General features: G+C 38.8%; 1 protein-coding gene and 1 long non-coding RNA gene across 8 annotated transcripts in view; one reads left to right on the top strand and one right to left on the bottom strand.

Moving 5' to 3' along the window:
* PPP1R9A (protein phosphatase 1 regulatory subunit 9A) overlaps positions 1-19,282 on the top strand; it is a 132,915-nt gene that overhangs the window by 105,605 nt on the left and 8,028 nt on the right. For 5 of the 7 annotated variants that reach the window (XR_008208866.1, XM_052692377.1, XM_052692379.1 and 2 more), the window contains exons 10-17: positions 21-117; positions 241-412; positions 6,162-6,319; positions 6,882-7,182; positions 11,764-11,851; positions 11,945-12,022; positions 14,845-15,043; positions 17,401-17,520. Coding sequence is in view for 6 of the 7 variants with exons in the window: in XM_052692377.1 (XP_052548337.1) it covers positions 21-117; positions 241-412; positions 6,162-6,319; positions 6,882-7,182; positions 11,764-11,851; positions 11,945-12,022; positions 14,845-15,043; positions 17,401-17,520 (1,213 nt within the window). In the remaining variant the exon portion in view is untranslated. The remainder of the gene's footprint in view (positions 1-20; positions 118-240; positions 413-6,161; positions 6,320-6,881; positions 7,183-11,763; positions 11,852-11,944; positions 12,023-14,844; positions 15,044-17,400; positions 17,521-19,282) is intronic. The other 2 variants (XM_052692380.1, XM_052692381.1) reach the window with 1 other exon arrangement.
* Positions 14,587-17,331, bottom strand: LOC128085281 (uncharacterized). Its single transcript, XR_008208872.1, has 3 exons — positions 17,173-17,331; positions 16,109-16,242; positions 14,587-14,642 (listed from the first exon to the last, which is right to left on the bottom strand). It is a non-coding gene; the product is annotated as an uncharacterized LOC128085281 (long non-coding RNA).

Genomic DNA, 19,282 nt, shown 5'->3' on the forward strand with positions numbered 1-19,282 from the left:
CACTTTTTTTTTTCCCTAAGAGAACTTGACTTCCTCAAACGCCAGGAAGCTGAACGAAAGAAAATAGAAGATTTGGAGAAAGCACATCTTGCAGAGGTTCAAGGCTTACAGTCTCGTGTGAGTAATATGTACTCTTGTCTTTGGTGAATGAGATAATTCTGTCTGATAATCTGGGGGAAAAAAACAACAACACAGATATGTATGTGTGCTAAAGGTAAAAATGGGTTTTATTTATTTCAGATACGAGACTTGGAAGCAGAAGTTTTCAGGCTACTGAAGCAAAATGGGAGCCAGGTTAACAATAACAACAATATATTTGAAAGGCAGACATCTTTTGGAGAAGTTTCTAGAGGAGATCCTGTGGAAAATCTAGATACTAAGCAAGTGTCCTGTCTGGATGGCTTAAGTCAAGGTTTGTGTGAACTTGTAACTCCTGCTAATGTGTGGATAAAAAATATCGTTATCATTTAGGATCTAAAGGAAACAGTAACAACAGGGATGTTGTTTTTTTTCCAAAGTTCACAAATAATAATTATAAATGTAAAGGCCCAGGAAAACTATACATTGTAAGTTCTTTAAGAAATAGAAGTGACTCGTCTGTGCTAACAAAGCAAAGATGGTTCCTGATTTCTTGAAGCTTAAATGAATTTTCAGTGACAGTCCACCAACGCTCAGGATTAATTCCACGCTTCTGTTATCTTAATAAGGTAGAAGAAAATTGTGCTTTCTTGTGTTCTTAACTTTGTTCTTAATTGTCCAAAAACCAAAGATTGAACAAGAACAAAATTACCAGAATGAGAACAAACAGTCTTGAATCTAGCATTTTGAATGGAGCTCTGCATGTTTCTGATCCTACCTTGGTACAGACATCAAAAGCAATCACGTAGGTGGAGCTCATGATTTCTCAGTAGGGAGCACTTTGTGAGCAGAATGCAAATTCTTTACTAGCACATTCATTAAAATAATAGTCTTCTATAGCTCATACTGATTTAAAACATAAGGACCTGTAAAACTTGGTTCTACATTACATCTACAGCACCAAAAAACAGTTCGTGATAACACTAAGATGCTGTCAACAGGGTAACTGTAAGCTTTACTTGTTTTGCATAGAAAGGTAACTGCCTTTTTTTTTTTAAGACTGTGTTAGTGAAAGTGTACAGATAATATCCATTCCTTTGGTTAGTGTTTTCAGTAACTTCTTCAGTGAGTGGTTCCTCATCCTTGAAGTATATGCAAAATTGAATCCAAGTTTAGATTCACAGCCTTGGGATGAAAATTGTTTGCTGCAGGAACAATACTTGCTGAATATTTAGTGACAGTCTGTGAAATCAGCACCATGGTCCATTCCTAGCAATATATTCATTTTAAATAAACTATAATATCATTTATTCCACTGGTGAAGAAAAATGCATTGCATTTCCAATTAAACTGATTACCAGCAATCACAGAGATGTTTTATTAGGGTTACTATTCTAGCAGTTATTGCATGCGTGGGTACAAATTGAATATTGCTCTGCAAACAAATCAATATAAATCATATATTAACATAATATATGTGCATAAAAAGGGTATGTCCTTCTGAAACAGTACATGTGTGATAGACAGAACTTGTGGAATTGGTTTCCACAAATCTCCGCTTACCTGCTTCTTTTTAGTAAGTGTTTATTACCCCGAGATCTCAGGAAAGCGCACCGGTTGACAGGGAAGTCCATAATTCTGCACTGAAACTCAGTAGATGTTACAGTAGATTGCATAAGTAAACTGTGCTTTATCTACCTGCCTTGGAGAAATCAGGTTTACGTATTTTAGCAGTGTCAGCACACATCCATGGCTCAGGAGCTGAAATCCATTCATGAGCACCATCTGAAATACATACTTTCTATTATTCAGTGAAACGCTCTGTTTAAACAAGACTGCAAAGCAAAATTCTGATATTACCTTTTTTTTTATATGTATATAGAACTTGAAATTTCTACCTTTAAAAAAAAATCTTGAAACATCTTTTAAAAGCACTAAAACGGTCAGTACTTCCAAACCGGATTTTTCAATTGATGTATTTGCATGATAATTTTCTAAGAGCTGCCATTTTTCTCTGGAAAAGCATTCCCTGGGGAAATGTTGACCAGTGTTTGGTACTTCTTCTCATTTCTATTCTTCTTCAGCCTCAGCATTAAGTTTTTACAGTGGAGCTGGGCATACACAGCCACACACTATAATTTTTACTTTGAACTTTGCAGGTATGTCTTCCCTAACAATCAGTTTATATAAAAACTCTTATTTCAGATATCCTGATAATTAAAATGACACTAAGATGAGTTTTTGCTTCAGCGTGAACTGAGATCTTGATTATATTTACGTGTGGTATTTATGTTTGGACCAACTGATGGGTGTGACTGGCCTGTCATGAGAACGGGAGCATGGCAGCCCCTGCCTGCAGGCGGCCTGGGCGCTGCAACATCCCGACAGACAGCACGGCTCCTCTGGCTGCAACATAACCTCATGGTGGCAGGCTTCCAGGATCACCAGTGGAAGCTACAAGGAGAAAATCTAAACCATTACAGCCCAGAATCTTTATTTTGCCTTGGAACGCCAGAAGACTGAGGGTTGTGTTTCTTTTACAGATATTTGATTAGGTCTGGGAGTGCAGAAAAACAGATGAAGTGTAACGTTCAGTTGTAGTGGTCATGAGCTATGTCTGCAGTAGAGAAACAAACTGTTTGTGGATGTCCTGGAAGGACCCTGTGGTTTGAAATCAGTTGACAGTTCACCGTTGACGCCAGCTTGGCCAGTACTTGCTTATCTCTATGCAAATGCCCCTTCGAGGCACTCTGCTGGATGTGCTGAGTGTGTTGGGGTGCCCAGGGGTGCATCAGTTCACAGAAGAAGATTTTTAAATCCATCAGTGTGTATAATGGAAACTCAGTGGGTGGACAGGCAAGCTGTTTCCCACTGTGCAGTGGTATTGAAATAACGTAAAGGGAAGGCCCTTGGAGTCAAATGGTTCAAGGCCTGCCGAAAGAAAGTCTAATTAGAGTGTCTCCATGAGCAATGTTGAACCTGTTACAACTTTCCTGTAAGATATTTATCCGGCTCAACAGTAGATTGGAAGACTCCTACGGTACTGCACTTGCTGATGCTATTGAGCAGTTTCTTTGCAACATGTTGGAGCAAGGCTAGGTCAAGAGGTGGCACTGAGAGGTAGTAGCCCAGCTCTGGGAAGCAGAGAGAGCAGCCTCCAGGCCCAGGTGGCATTTTGCTTGAATAAGGCCAGTGTGACCACTTACATGAATCGACATTCACAGTAGTATGTCAGTGATTTGCCTTAGCTGAGCAACAAAAGGAAGGGTTGCATGGAAGTGTGCACCTGAAGGAAGAAATATAAGCAGTTCAAATTGTGATAATATGCAAATAATGGAAGAAATGGACTGCACAGCAAGAGGTCTTTGTTTTGGTGGTGGTGGAAAGTCACTGAGATGTTTGCACCCCTGGTTGAATCAGGTCTTCTTAGAGTGAGGGTCAGGATACTGTAGAAAGCAAGAGGAAGATTTCTGCTTTCCTAAAGTTGGTGGATTCAGTGAGGCTAAGATGTCTCTGTTTCTTTGTTTTAAGCAAAAATGTCAGTAAGATTATCTTGCGATAATTAGTGTGTTAGGAATAGAGTACGTGGACAAGTAAGTTAGCCTGACGGATGAATTGATTTCTACTTTGAGGATTGCCAAACAAAAAAGAAAGTTGAAACCACAAAAAATTTCCTTGTCTGGCTTAAAATATGAGAACACCTTTCATAAATATGTTTTAGCTTACTTCAGCTTTATAAAATGTTAAATTTGCTGAAATACTCAAGTATCATTTCAGTGGATGATTGATTGCTAAGAAAGCAGCTGTTATGTCAGCTTGATGTGTAGAGGCAAGTCACTGATTAAGTATTTAGTCTGCTCACAAGGCATTCTTGTACGGGATGACTGTGAAACTAGGAGATGCATTTGTTTCATAGTTCCATTGTTTTATATGAAATACTTCTGTAATTTACATGCATCTGGTAACGATGTTGGAGCAGTAGATCAAAGTGTAAAGATGTAAAATTGCCTTCAGAACAGAAGAAACAAGAAACAGATTTGGCTGTTTATTCTAGCAGAAAGCTACATGAATGAAGACAACAGCAAATAGGTGTGGAAGCGACAGTGTCCAGCTTTTTCCTGATTATATATGAATTATAGTTTTTTTTATCATTTTGATCTTTTAAAGCGTACATGGTAGAGTACAGCATCTCCTACACAAACTCCGTTCATTCAGAAAGTACAGGAACTTTGTAAGGGTTAAGCAGTGTTATTGTAGAGTACATCTCTCAGCCTTCACACAAGTCTTCCAATGACTGCCTTGTTTTTTGTTGGGATAATTATTGCTTGTTGCAGATCTCCCAGAGGGTTTCTGAGCTATTAGATCAGTGTATTAACAGATCTAACAGCCTGTGTCCTGCTCCACACAGTATATAGTTGTTTTTCAAGTTAATCAAGTAGAACAGTGTCCCTTCTCTCTTGTACACATACAACACTTGGCCTTTCCATTCCTGTTCTGAATAGCTACAGTTCAGAATGTTTTTATGGAGCTTCTAGGTGGAATAATTTCATTTCATTTTGAATGTCGTTACAAACTCTGTTGAACACCACTGGCAGTTGGTTGCAGTGAAAATTTATTTCAGCCCACTGAAGCTGTAAAACAAGCTCACTAATGGTTTTGCCAAAACACATTGCTTGCTGTTCAATTGCTGAAACCAGTCAGCTGCAGTAGATTCTGGTAATCACAGTAATGATTGCAGCCTCTAGTCTCCTGCTAAGGAATAGAGCTTGGCAGAGAGCCTTATGTGATCTGAGTGCAAGTGAGATACAACTCCATTTGAGCTAGATCAGTCTTAGTAATTGGTTTGTATTAGAGATTGTGATGTATCACTCTGTCAGTGGTGTTTTACTTAAGTTTAGCTAAGTTTTCTTGCATTTTAGGAGTTTGAAGGAATTCTGAATACAGTAAAGAGGAATCTACAAGTACTGCAGCCCACTACTGTGGGCAGTGCAGTTAGGAGGAAATAACAAATGAGATTGCCAGGTACTAATAAAAAAGTAGTCTTGCTCACTGAAGAATTGGAGCAAACAATTGGGGCACCTGATTTGTATTATCAATTTTAAACAACAGATGACCTCAGCGTCCAGAATAGGGTGAGATTCCTCTCTGCTGTCCCCTCCTAAGATGGAGCACATGGCATAGCCAGCAAGCAGTTTCACTGTAGGTCCTAAGGAATGAGTTTAGCACTTGTTTCATAATCCTGTGAGAGGCTGCCTGTAAATCAATCCAATTGAAAATCATTATCTGATTATCTAGATACTGGCTTTATCACTCTTTCTTTGCTACTGACTACAGACATTGCTTGTTTATAACATGCACATGCTATACCAAGGTTATTTTGGGGGATACCTGGTACAGGAGAGAGAGCAAAGTAGGTTCTTTAAATTTGTAAGCCATTCCAGTTATAATAAAAGGTAGAGCAGCCTGAGGATAGCTCTGTATATTTCTTTTGTAATTTGATGAGCAGCTTGCAGAACTGATGAAGTTATAAGGGAAACAGTGGGGCAGATGTTGAAGAAAGCAGCCATACAGTATGTCCTCTGCAGGTGACCGAAAAGGGCAGGATTGGAAATAAATGAATTGGCCCACTGTGTCTAAATTGAGATATTCATCCAGATGCTGGAAAATGTCTGCTGAAAACTAAGGAGATGAGGATTCCTTCGCTTAATAGTGTGATGGAGGAGTGCTCTGTAGACCAAACACACGTTAGTAGGTCTGAGGGAGTCTGTGGACTTGTTTTCTGGGATAGGACAGTGTTTAACAGTTTTATTCTGGCGTGGTCCCATGTTACAATGGCAATCGTTTGCTGAATTTAAAAATCTCTGCAGTTGATTCTCCTCAATGGAGTTACTGGATATGGATCTGTTAATGGTTTAGACACATAATCACTTTTTTGCACGTGCTCTTTATTAATTCTGAATACAGGTGTGAGTAAATCATGCAAAGTTTGTGTGCTCTCAGTTGCAGGTCATATCTTCGGATAAGGCATTTAATTCCAAAATATATGTATATTACAAATAACTTTAAATCATGTTTTCCTACAGATTTCAATGAGGCAGTGCCAGAAACAGAGAGGCTGGACTCAAAAGCTCTGAAAACCCGAGCTCAGCTTTCAGTGAAGAACAAGCGGCAGAGGCCAACCAGGACAAGGCTCTATGACAGCATCAGCTCAACTGATGGAGAGGACAGCCTTGAACGAAAGGTGAGAAGGACTCTGCCCTCTCTCATGCGTCCTGTGGAACGCTAGGTTGCCCCTCTTTTTATGCTCTGTCTTTGTCCTTGCATTGTAGCACAGGCAGTATGTATTCCTCTGTGGCCAGTATGCTGTGACTGCACTTGAGAGAAGTTTAAATCTCCTTTGATTCAGCATACCTGGGTTTTTTGTTGGTTTTAGTTGTTTTTTTTTTACATTTTCTTTTAACAGGAATCCTGGGTTTTCTGAAATAAGTGTGCTCTGTGATGTACAGTGGGTCCTTAATACATGCAGGAGGTGAAAAGAACTTGAATGCTACTTTCCTTTATTTCTTATTTGTTATCACTATTGATGTGATATTTACTCATTGTTTTATCTGATTCTGACTTCTGCTTGAAAGCAAATATCAATAAACACAGTGTGACATCGAAAGGTAATTACATGAATCACTAATGTGTTTCTTACAAATAAAAAGTGAATAATGAATAAAAGAATTGCATGTTCATAGTAAACCTTGCTTATATCAGTTACTAAATGGTATAACCTGCTTTATAATCTCTTATGCCAACAGCCATCAAACAGTTACAGTAGTCCCATGCACATTTCAAAATCACCACTGCCCTTATGTATGAGAGCATCCTCACCAGCATCAGATTCTGGTGCTTCCTCCCTCTCCCCAGTGGCTAGCAGTGCAGCAATCTCCCTTGACAACCTAACTGAAAATCAAGAAGAAGGACAGCACCACAGAGGAGGTGTCCTTTCCCTGTGTGCTCGGGGAGACACTCCACTTTCTTCTCCTTCAAAATCTGGGCACAGCTCTGAAGCATCTCCTTTGCATCACCCAGCTGGCAGGAATGTTTTGCAAGATCAAGGTACTACTACTTTTTACAATAAATTGGTGCATCCATTTGCTTACTTACATCTACATTATGAACTGTTGTGTAGTTAAACCATAGCAACTAGGTCATCTTCTCATAACTTCTTTTGTCTACCTGGACATCAGAAAATTACAGCTGACCTTGTATGATGGTATAAGAAAAGGACGAAGTCAGAATGAGATCAGGAGCTGCTTTCTTTCTTTTTATTTCTTTCTTAGAGCTCACTGAAAAAAATAGGGGGAAGATTCCTTTAAGAAAATATTCTCTATTTTTTTCAAAACACAATATTATTGGGCCTCAGTCCATTTTTGTGTTACAAACATGATTAATAAATGCATTGTACTTATGAATTATGTGATTTTTGGCACTGCTAAGTGCTTTTTTTGGAAGTTTGGAAAGGAGCATAAAGCAAAAATAACAGATTGTAGTTTTTAATTGCTGAGAGCCATCAGAGTCTTGGTTAAACAGGAGGTCGGTGGCTGGGGAGTTTGTATTTATAGGAGAAAAAAATAGTGGTTAGTTAGAAAGGTTGGCCACATCATTATTTATTTAGTAGAGATTATTTAAATGTAAACTTGATAAGACATGATACAGTCATACTTAGTTCTGGTACATTTTTCAAATTCTTGTTTATTCAATGCATTCATAATGTGAGGCTTGCTTCAAAAGTACTGCCTCCTATTTTATGTTGGTGCCCCATGACATCAGAGGCAGATGTTAGTATGGCAGTAGAGATTGAACCATCCCAGCAATATTCTGTTACAGTTTGTTACCATGAAGCAGACGGAGCAGAGGGGCAGTCTGACAAAATGGTTTCTGACGTGGAAGTGCATGTAAAGTAAAAGTGTGGAATTGAATTCCTCCGTGTGGAAGAAATGGCACCCACTGACATTCATTGATGTTTGCTGAGCATTTATGGAGACCAGCAGTGGATGTGAGCAAACTCAGGTGGTGGGTGATGCATTTCAGCAGTGATGACAGTGACAGTGGGTCTCTTCCACTGGTATAGATTGTTACAAGTGCAGCAGGCTGGCTTTTGTTCATCTCTAGTGAAAATGCACAGCTAGTGGTGTTGAAAGTATTGAAGAATAATGGTTTGTAGCTGACAACTAGCTCTATCAAATAATGTTACTATGCTCTTTGTGTCTGTTGTAGTTTGCATGTAAATAAGTAGGAGGCATTACTTTCAGAGCAACCTACGTGCACTACTGCACAGAATTTTGAGCCCTCCATTTCAAATTTAAAGCATTTTAGCTTTCTTGTCCATGCATGGTGTGTTCTCTAACTGTAACTTAAGCTAATTTACATGATAAAATCGCTTCTAAGGCTGCAGAAATAGGTTTGGATAGGTTCAGAACAAACTTTGGCTAAATGGAAATAACTGAAATAAAGCACAACTTGTTAAAGATTGTTCTCTACCTTTGTAAATGGAAAGACTTGCCATTCATTTGCAACCTATTTTTCTTTATTATCATATAGGGTTTTCACAGCGATTCTTAAGACAGATTGATCAAGTTTTGTTGATTTTGACATAGGTTAATATATGCAGATGTTTATATATATAATGCAGTGTAATATATGCTGAATTCTAATATTCCTGATCTCATTACATAGTTGCTAATTGTACAGTTTTTAATGAATCAAAGTTAAGTTCGGAGCCTGAATTTTACAACTAAAAATTAGGATGTGGACATAAGAACATGGCTTGCTCAACTCTTATCTCAGCGTAGGCATGTGATTACTTTATCAATGAAATCTTAAATCCTGCTTTTACATCCGATGTATGAAAAATATCTTGATAAAAATTTGAAGGAGCCTAGACCTTATATTTTAAGAAATAGGTTATTACATTCCACCCACCGTGCTCTTTCCTTCCCAACTTAGGTTTGAAAAATAATCTGTGTCTAAATAAGGAAGGGTGTCATGCTTTCCCCGCTGTGACTGTTACGTAAACAGCCAATGCTTTTGGGTGTATTCTGATCCTAATGGGTACACAGAAGCTAAAATAGAGCAATTTGCTTTCAGATGAGGAATTTACATTTAATAAATTCTACGAAAAAGAAACATCCTAAAGGAGTTGTTCTGCAATAAGTGTGGTAGTGATACTATTTTTATTATCGTTGGGCTGTCAAACTCCTACATTGCAGAATATAAAAAGAACATAAAATTTTGTGTTTAGTTCGTTGGTTTTTTGGATAGAAGGAGATCACATACTTGTGGTCATGGGTCCATGGCTAGTCACTGATCAGCAAAAGTGAGCTTTAGCAAGTTCACTGGTTTTTTTTCCTCATGATTGCTGTGGGAAGAGCTGAAATGGCAGGAGTTCCATTTCATTGAGAAATGGTGAGGAATTTTGCTTCTTTGTCTTCTGAGCATGACTTTTTCATATAGGAGCATGATTAAATTTCTTCAGTTCTGCTTGCTTTGTGCAACTTCATTTGGCAAGGCAGTTGAGGTGATCTCTGTGGGCCATCTCTAGTTGATGTAGGGATGGCTTCAGCTGTGCTGTGACCATGGGACAGAAAATTGGATTTGGACTCCTTTGCCACCCATCAGCTGCAGATTACTTACACCAAGTCTGGCAGGCTGAAAGTGATGGTTAAATGACTTCTGTGGCACTGATCCTCAGGAACCAGAATTCCCTCAGCCTCTCAGAAGAACCTGAAGGAGGCAGAGAAGGTGCTGCTCTCCAGGGTGGTCAAATGTTCCTTCTGCCAAGGCAGGGACCTGCAGCCCTGGTTCATGGCTGCTGCTATGGGCTAAGCAGTGCACGCCTGCACCTATGCGAGCCCAGTAGATTGAAATCTCTACTGAAGTTGTTGCTGGAAACTAGCCCATCCATCTTCCCCAGTATCTCATGGCCAGCATGAGTGCTTTTCACAGCAAATCCTCATTACCCAAAGTGCTCCAGCACGGCCCAGCTGCATGTGAGTGGGAACAAAGTAATACAAAAGCTTGGATGGAGTTTATACCTGCTATGTGCTCCTGCCAAGCTCTGCAGAGTACTACCACAGGAGCAAAACCTCCAGCTACTAAATATATTATTTGCCCACCACAAAGTTAATGTATCTGGTAGTTTCATTTGCTTTAAGATGTTTCTCAAAAAAGCCTTCTGCCCCCCAGCCACTTGCCTGTGAGTACCAAGTGTGAAAGGAAGCTTTGCAATCTTTAATTCTTCAAAGTAGTGCTTTTGACAGTGGTTAGATGAAAAGCATACATTAAAGATGAAAGAGGAGCCATAAGCAGATCTTTGAGGAGAAGAGAGAAGCGTGCGCAGTGTAGAGGTGATGCAAAGTATGCATTGCCTAAGGTTGCCTATTGCTTTTTTTTTTTCCTCATGGGGATCTTCTGTATGTTTTCTTTTTTGACCTGAGGTTACTTGTCAGTAGGGCTGATGTTAGTAGAAGTAGGATGCATGTCCTTTAGAGTGTTAATGTCTCAGGAGCCTTGTTTTCTTGCTTTTTCCACAATGATTCATGAGTCCTTTCCACACTGAACTTTGTACCTGAATGAAAACTTGGCCAAACAGTATCCACAGAGCAATGTACAGAGTTCCTCTGTGTGCATGGTTTACTGTCCTGTGGTATTGTGGGTTAATTCTGAGGGTTTAATCTTTCTCAGCCTCCTTAGGAGAAATCCACAAACACAGCAGTGCTTTTAACCAAAGCCACTGTAAATCTGAGGTCACGTTGTAAAGTCACCAAATTGCAAGTGATGTGAATGACTGACCTTCATTTGATTCCTCTAGAAGATTTGGGGGCACTCTTTGTGTTGAAGAATCACAGAAACCGTGTCTGCGTTATTCAGTTGGTGTGTGTTTTAGCTGCCATATAGATTTCACAGGGTGTTTTGGATACTTTGAGCTGTTATTTTGACTCCATAGGTTCTTACAGCCTGTCCCTCTTTAGCTGTTAACAGTTTATGTAGAAAGGATAAGAAATCAGTAGAGGACCAAAGACAAATGTATTAACTAAGATACTACTTTAAATTTTTTTTTCAAATTTTCTTAGTGGAAGTGGTTGGATTTCAAGTTAAATATTCATTTTAACCAAGATATTCAAGCTAAGCAGATAACTATTGTCTAGTTTGTCCGTCATAAAAGTACCTTCTGCTCCAAAGTTCAAGAAAAAGTTTCAGCAATCATTTTTGAAGGAAAGCATACATACCATGTGATTTCTGCAAAGGGAGAAATGAGCAGCCACTGCTGAGTTTAAAAAGGGATTTGCTGTAATGTTTATCTTCTGTGTGTGTAAATCTTCTGTGTTGTTTGTCTTACTGCATATTCACTGAAGCTCAAACAAGGTTAACTTTTGTCATTTACATTGATTAAAATAAGATTTCCCCATGTGTATTTTCAAGTTCTGAGACTGTTAATTTTTTATTGCTTTCTTCACCATCTTCTTAAAAATGAGAAGAATGCACCCAATGAAACTGTGTACTTACAGATGTGTACATGTATGCATATCTAATCCTGAACAGATACGCAGACTGTTCTGGATGGATGGAAAGTGGAATAAGGATCAGTAGCAATTAAAAATAATAATGTACATTCTCCCGTGTACGAATGTATCCTAGATGGTGCCACATGTGCGCAGGCAGCAAGAACTACTCTTCCTACTATAGGGCATGCAGAAAAACTAAAGCGAAAACTTGCAGATCTTGGGTAAGCATTCATTACTTAAAATATTAATTTTATATAAAGGATTAAAAATAAAATTTCAAGGACATTTTCTAATATTTTCCAATGTTGTTGTAGGGCTCCCTTGCGAAGGAGTTCAAACAAGGGCAAGAAGCGGAAAGAGAAAGAAGCTATTAGGGTGACCTGTGGCCTTAGGTATGGTAAAAGATTGAGGATGCAAGAAATGGCATAGCAGAAATGTTGAGAAAATGTAATATTCCTAAAACTTGAACTCTGCCAGTCCCACTGCCTTCACAGAAATAAATTTTAAGCCCTGAGGCAACCCGTTGAGCTTACAAACCTAGATTTCTTAACTAACGAATGGCTAACCGATAATCTAAACAGATAATACTAAAAGTATTTTCATCACTACTGCTACCACATCTATTGATCAGATTTGCAGAAATAGTTCATTAGAGCTGGCCTACAAGATGCATACACACAGATAAACACTAAGTTATTAATAGCCTTGATTCAGAAACCTTGACACAATTCCACATATTTTGGAGGAAAAGTCCCAAGAGCAAGGTTGAGCAGCAGATATTCCCTGCAGCTTCACTGTGCCCACTTCAGGAATGCTTTCAGAAGGTTTTGTTTCTGAAGATGAACATCATAAGTTGAAAGCAGATAGAAGAAATACAGACTGCATTGGTCATGTCACCAACTCAGGCAAGGAATTTTGAATTATCTGTGAGATTTGATGAGACCATCAGCATCTGGCCTCTGAATAAATAAATGAGCATTCAAAATGGCAGGAAGCAGCCTTTTCTACAGAGGATGGTGTGGATTTTTAATGAAGGTCTCCTTGTGTAGTGATGAGTCTGACATAGTCCCATCCAGAGGGGCCATACCTGGCTCCAGGTATGAGGAGCAGGCATTCAGGTAAACATCAGGAGTGCTAAGCAAATGTAATATATTCTGAAAGTCCTAAGGTTCTAGCAACTCTAAATTTTTCTGAACATAAAATAATACAATAGAAAGCACACACGATAAAAGAGCTTGCTAAAGAAAGCAAAGTTACATGCTGTTCCAAAAATATATGCATTTGAAAAACTGAGTAGCAGCTTGGAGAGTTTTGCTGACAGTCTGACACTTGTCCCAGGGACAAGTCTCTTCAAAATCGCAGAAGCAGAAGAAATGTTAGACTTCTGATTCACCCCTTCAGGCATACTGTACTGAACTGCAAGTTTCCTGTTCTAACACAGCATACACTCACATTCTGCACATATCTGGCAGGATCTTTGGTGATCTTATAGCAGTCAGCATCTCTGTGCTGGTGTCAGAACAAACTGTAACAGTCATTCTCTGCTTGCAGTGTGTCCTACAGTTAATGTTCATTGCTGTATTTCTGTACTGGAAGAGGGATTTGTTAACCAAACTCTGTGCACCTGTGCTTAGCTGTAAGGCAGCCAGTACCCTTAGCAAGGTATTAACACCAGGTGGCATTTAACTACCAGACAGGTTGGGAAGAAGGAAGGTATGCTTCTTTATAAGAAGCAGCCTCTACAGAACTTATCTTCCTGATACCAGCATAAGATGATCAGTTGCTTGTGAGACCCTCTGATAAATCAGCTATTTGCACTGTTTGTCACTGAATACTTCTGAGTTTGGATACGGTTGCTAAAAACAAAGTTGAGTACTATGAAACACAAAATTCACGAGCATCTGTAATCCTTGCTGTACATCTGTAAACTGAAATGTTGTTGTTTCGGTGTAACTTTTTAAACACCAGTTGTCACTTCCTTTGTTAGTAACTCCAAAGAATTTGCCTGAGAAAAATCTGAGGATGTTTTCTTTACAGTCCAAAGCTGTATAAGCTCTTTGAAAGAAGGAAGATGATGATCAAAAGACAGCATCCTGTTATAATTATTTTTGTATATTAGTGCATTAGAGATTGATGTAGAATTAATCACGCTGTCAGATCTATGTTGCAAGTGTTATTTTACCATGTTAAAAAAAAAAAACACCACCAAGAAACAACTGAAGATGTGTAGAAGAAAATCTTGAATTATTTCTGAAGACTATCACTGATGTTAAACCTATAAACAAATTCCCCCCATTTAAGTAGAAAGCACATATTCTTACATTCCTTAGCCTGGAGCTATAGGTGATTTGGACAATGTCTTTCTTTCTGTCTTCTTTCAAGCAATATTGGAGCACAAGGAGGGAGCACAGGACTGTATCAGACACATCTTCATTTAAGAAGCCAAAGGGAGAGAGGATTCTGGTTCTGTCTTGCTGTCTGGAGGCTCTCTGGCAGCCTCCATTTCATCTATGCAGAAAAGAAGCTTCCCAATGCACACAGCTAGTGATTATATCCATAATGATTTAGAAGCTGACCATAAGTTAGAAGCTGAGGGAAGATTTATATACTGTTACTATGAAAAGGCGAGCTGATAATATCAAATGTTTATTTCATTTTTTTTTCTATAGTTGTATTTTTAATATTTAATTAAACAAACAAAAAAAACAACAACAGGATGTCTCTCAGTATTTAGCTGTTGTAACAAAGACACATCTATGTGGGTGTGTGTAGACACACCTGTCTGCAGGTGTGCTCTGTAGCCTTCTGCCTGTGCTCCAAATCCAAGCCAGACCCAGGAAAGCAGAGCCTGCCTGGGTCAGTGCTGAGTCTGATCATGCTGAGATACCAAGCCCCAGTGGTACCAGCAGTGTGTGGCTTCTTGACTGGAGCTGGTTCACACCAAAACACAGGGACACAGGCATTTTGTGCAGGCATCTGTCTCCATTTGCTGCATGCATGTTATCTGAAGAACTAAAGTTAGAAAACAGATCAAAAGAACACACTTTTTCCTTTTGTTACAAGAGGGATTTCAAGACTGCTGTTACCAGCTGCATGCCACTGTGGTGATTAGTCACAGTTACATGGAATGTCGTATATTTTTTTTACAATTAACTACCTCTGTAGCATTTTTTTGTATTTTATGCTCTAACACAAATTCCTTTCTCTTACACAGGACCACCAGAGAGATGCTGCAGAAATCAGCCAACAGTAAATCTTCAACAGAACGATCCTCCTCTCTCCCACACTGTGTACCATTCACATGGTATGGAGAGGGTGGCAAAGGATCCAATTCTTCTAGCAACCTGCCATCACCTACCAGCTCAACAGAACCTTCCTCTGAAAACATAAGCCCAGCTAAAAAAGGGTCAAAGGTAGAAAATAAGAACTACCTTATTCCCACTGTGTTGAGTGGCATAATTGGCTCCACGTTTCTGGAAGAAGAACGGGCCAATATGTTAACACTACAATAAACAGTGCATGGTGTTCATTGTACGGTAAAAGCTCATCTGAACAGAGCATCTCCATCATTGTACCATTCCACATTCTACCTTTCTATTCTGTCTTTCTCTTAATGTACATTAATTCAGTAAACTAACCGTGCTGTGTTGTACTGTAACGAACACAAATGGTGCCAGTGGAAGTTAGCATTTGGATCCACTGAACAAATGCTAGATTTGTGTATTCAGTTATAGATATGTTCTGCATTCTTCAGGACTGATTGCAGGAATACCTACATGTTCTTAACGTATTTAGATGAGATGTTTGCAAGTGAAGAAATGCTGTATGCTGTCAGTCATTTGCCTTTTTCTCCCCCAGTACTGAAATCTGCTCGTCATGCATGCATGGATGTTGGATTTAATTCTATATATGCTCAAACGATAAACAGGAAGATGCTCAAACTATAAACAGGAACTACTGCAGTTTAATACAGCTGTGTGATTCCCTTCTGTGTGCATGAATGTTTCAGCATGATAACTCATTATATAACCCTTAGTTTTAGTACTGGCTTTTTCTTCTGTATTTTCACTTCTGGAAAGTATTTCTGTGCCTTTATCCTTTCTTGGATCCTCCATAACTTGTAACAGTTTACTTTTTGCATTGGTCTGGTAAGAAGAAACCAGTTGAGATATAGTTCTCAACTTTATATACAGGAATTTGAATCAGCTGATCAGCTACTCGGTTTCTTTTTATAAGAAAGATGAGGGTTAGATGTGTAAATCCTGTTTATGCTGCTAAACAAACACTGAGTAAAAATAATTTTGAAATGGGAAAAAGCATCACTTCTTACAATTACTGTTAAGCTGTGAAAATTGTTTTGTTCTGTGTTCCTTTGTCCTGCTCTCCCATTATTGGTATCATCAGTAGGCTTCAGCTATCTTGTGTGTTTCCCTTAGACAGTGAAAAAAGCTAAAATTAATCATAAATGTGAAACTTACAGAAAAGAGAGATAAAATAAAAATCAGAATAGTTGAGAGGAAGAAGGTGTTCGTCACAGAGCAGGAGTTGGAGCTGTTGAACACCTGGCCTGAGGATGCTGTCGGGGCTCAAAGTGTTCAGATTTTCTTGTCTTCTGTAAGGAGATGAGAAAAGCAGGACATTTATTCTGAAAATAGGTGTGAGAATACTGAACAGCAGAGCTTTCTGATTGTTTCTTGTCCTCTCTTAAGTTTGCAAGCTCTTAAATTTCCAGTACCTGTGCAGTTGGAATTCCAGCACACCTCATGAGGACCATCACTTGGTATTTTTACAAGGCCTGTTGTTATCAGATAAAATACATCAGATTTTGGAGGGGGGGATAAAAAAATAATTTATGTTATTGTTCTTTTTGGTTTTGATGTTTGGATCCATTTTTTAAAATTGAGTGACAGAGATGGATCAGGTTTTTATTTATGTAGATGATAGAGGAAAAATTAGAGGTCTCAAAAGAGTTAACAAAGGCCACTGCATCATCAGCTGTCTATTCAATTGAAATGAAATTTCATGGTGACTTGTTTTAGGTTTTAGTTGTTGTGGTTCACAAATCCAACTTTCCCACTCTAAAATGTTAATTTTTGTATTCTTCTAATGATCACTTTGCTGCATTCCTGGAAAAAGGCACACAATCTTGCTATTGTTTGCTACAAGATGTGATGTTTGTTATTAATTTCTTAGGAAAAAAATGATCTTTGTTTTATGGTTATTACTTCAGTAATTAACATTCAGCATCCAAATGTATCTTTTGCTTTCAACTTGATTTTTTCAAGAAATATAGGCAAAGAGGGAGGAATCAGAAATGGGTTCACAAGATATTCTCCCTGCTCTTTTAATAGCAGTTTTCACTTCCCCCTGCTAATTAATCCTCTGGCCTACTCTTTCTACTACTGCTATGCTTGTCCTGACGGTATGAAGGACAGCAGCATGTTACTGATTAACCAGCGGAAGCAATAACTTATCTCCATGATGATACCCAATTCCCTAAGTGCAAGTCTATGAACTGCTTTCAGACCACTTTGCTACTCACTGAGGCATTAAGCTGGCAGAGCAGTCTCTTGTACAGAGTGGTAAAGCATATAGCATGTTCTATTCATCATTAGCAGTGCAAAAGCAGTGCTTCCTCATGTGTATTTTGACTGATTCGGTAAGCAATCACTTCTGAACTGTGCCAACCTGGAAGACAGAAAAGCAGTTTCCCTTTTAGAGGCACATTTGAGATCATTTGTTTATTCTAAATTGTCTTTTTTCCCTACAGAATTTCACGTTCAATGATGACTTCAGTCCCAGCAGCACAAGTTCAGCTGATCTGAGTGGTTTAGGAGCAGAACCCAAAACCCCAGGTTTCTCACACTCCTTAGCACTGTCGTCAGATGAGGTATGTTGCTGGAATTGTTCAAGGTGGGAAATGATTGTCTTCTTTCTCCCACAGCGTTTCCCTTGATAATTACTCAAGCAGTGAAGGGATGGTTTTAGGCATATAAAGGGAGAAGAAAAGGAATTAATCTTGGTTTCAGTATCTCAGTTTTTCTTGTTCATACAGTAATTATTTTAAACAATTGGCCTGTGGCCTATGGTATTATTGTAGGATCGTTGTGCAGTATTGTTAAATGCAGCTGGTTTCTGTAGAGCTGCTCTATCCTCACACATTTCAATACACTGCTCCTGCGTTCTGTATGTGTACGTGTGGACCTATCTATACACTAAAATAAACATAATTGAGACAGTTTTCAGATGATAAAGATGCAGTGTAATTGGATAAACATAGTTAAAATGTAAAGCACCTGCATCTAGACTATTTTTACCATGATATATTAAAATAATAATGACCTGTACATGCAGTTATTGTGTATTCTGTACCTCAATGTGTATATAGTGATTAGAGTGTGTATGTGTCAATCCAGTTTGCATTCTTTGTGCTTGCTTTGCACATACACAGTGGATTTTGAGTTTGATTCTTCAACTAGATGGCTTTTGACCTGTGAAAATGTGAAAAAGCGTTTCTGACCCTATAAATCAGTGACAGAATTGAGTGGAATATAATATATTGAATGCACATTTTTAAGATACTTGTTGTTTGGCTCAGGTCAGTGAAACTGCCCAGTTTGACAGCTGTACATCCTGTGGACTTAGGAAACCCATGCATTTGTCCTCTTACAAACGCTGAGTAAGAACTTTGTAATTTTCACTTAAGGTTTGAGCCAAGGCTTTTTTTAGAGAGGAGGAACTTCAAGAATCTGTGGCTTCCTTTCTTTTCAATGACAAGCTTGTGTTATTACTGCTGTCATGTTTTGCACAGGTTTAAGGAATGAGAGCCGTTCTGTACCAACCCCGTTTGCCAAAATGGAAGTCTGCAAGGCCAGTCATTCTGTAGCACTTACCACAGATTAGAAAGGGTAAACATTTAGAAGAATCATAGGAGAGTAGTAGGTAGGAGACTGCATATACTGTGAATTACTGAAAACAATAAAGAGATCATTTATACTTTGTTTAGTATTAATTCTACCTTGATAATACTTTTCATGCTTTTATAATTTTCCTTCCCATTTTATCAAATATTTTATTGTAACAGTACCCTGTTCCCACTGAAACTAACCATTTCATTTGGCTTGTTTCTATTTGGATGCTTCTAAAATGCCATGTTTGAACTGGTCTGTAAAAATGAACAGGTTTTCTCTGTACCCTGTATTGTACCAAGTTGTGCCCTGGCATGGTGAGGCTGCTGCTTGGACGTGATGTAGGGCATTGCTGCAAGTGCTCTCTTGCTCATGGTTCTTGGGCAGACTTCGCATAATTATTTGAAGCAGAATGAGAGGAAAGGGTAGGGAGGGAACCCAGGTCCTGTGGTCTGTTGTCCTCTAAGTAGTTTTTGCTCTAGCAATTGGAGCCATCAGGCAAGGTCCCACTGGTTCCAGTGTGTCAAGACTATCAACTCATGGGGCTTCATTGGCACAATCTCTGGCTTAGCTGCCAAATCGTGTGTGTGCTGAGCTTTCAACATAACCTCTCTGCTTCTGGAAGTAATTTTTTTTCCAAGAAATCTCTGTTTTTTGAGTAGCCTTATCTGTTTTGCAAATCTTGGTGCTACCCTTACCCAAACTTTTACATGCTGTTACATGTTCTGTATTTTGTTTCTATAA

Source organism: Tympanuchus pallidicinctus, unplaced genomic scaffold, assembly GCF_026119805.1.
Source record: "Tympanuchus pallidicinctus isolate F22 unplaced genomic scaffold, pur_lepc_1.0 scaffold3, whole genome shotgun sequence".
NCBI classification, from domain to species: Eukaryota; Metazoa; Chordata; class Aves; order Galliformes; family Phasianidae; genus Tympanuchus; species Tympanuchus pallidicinctus.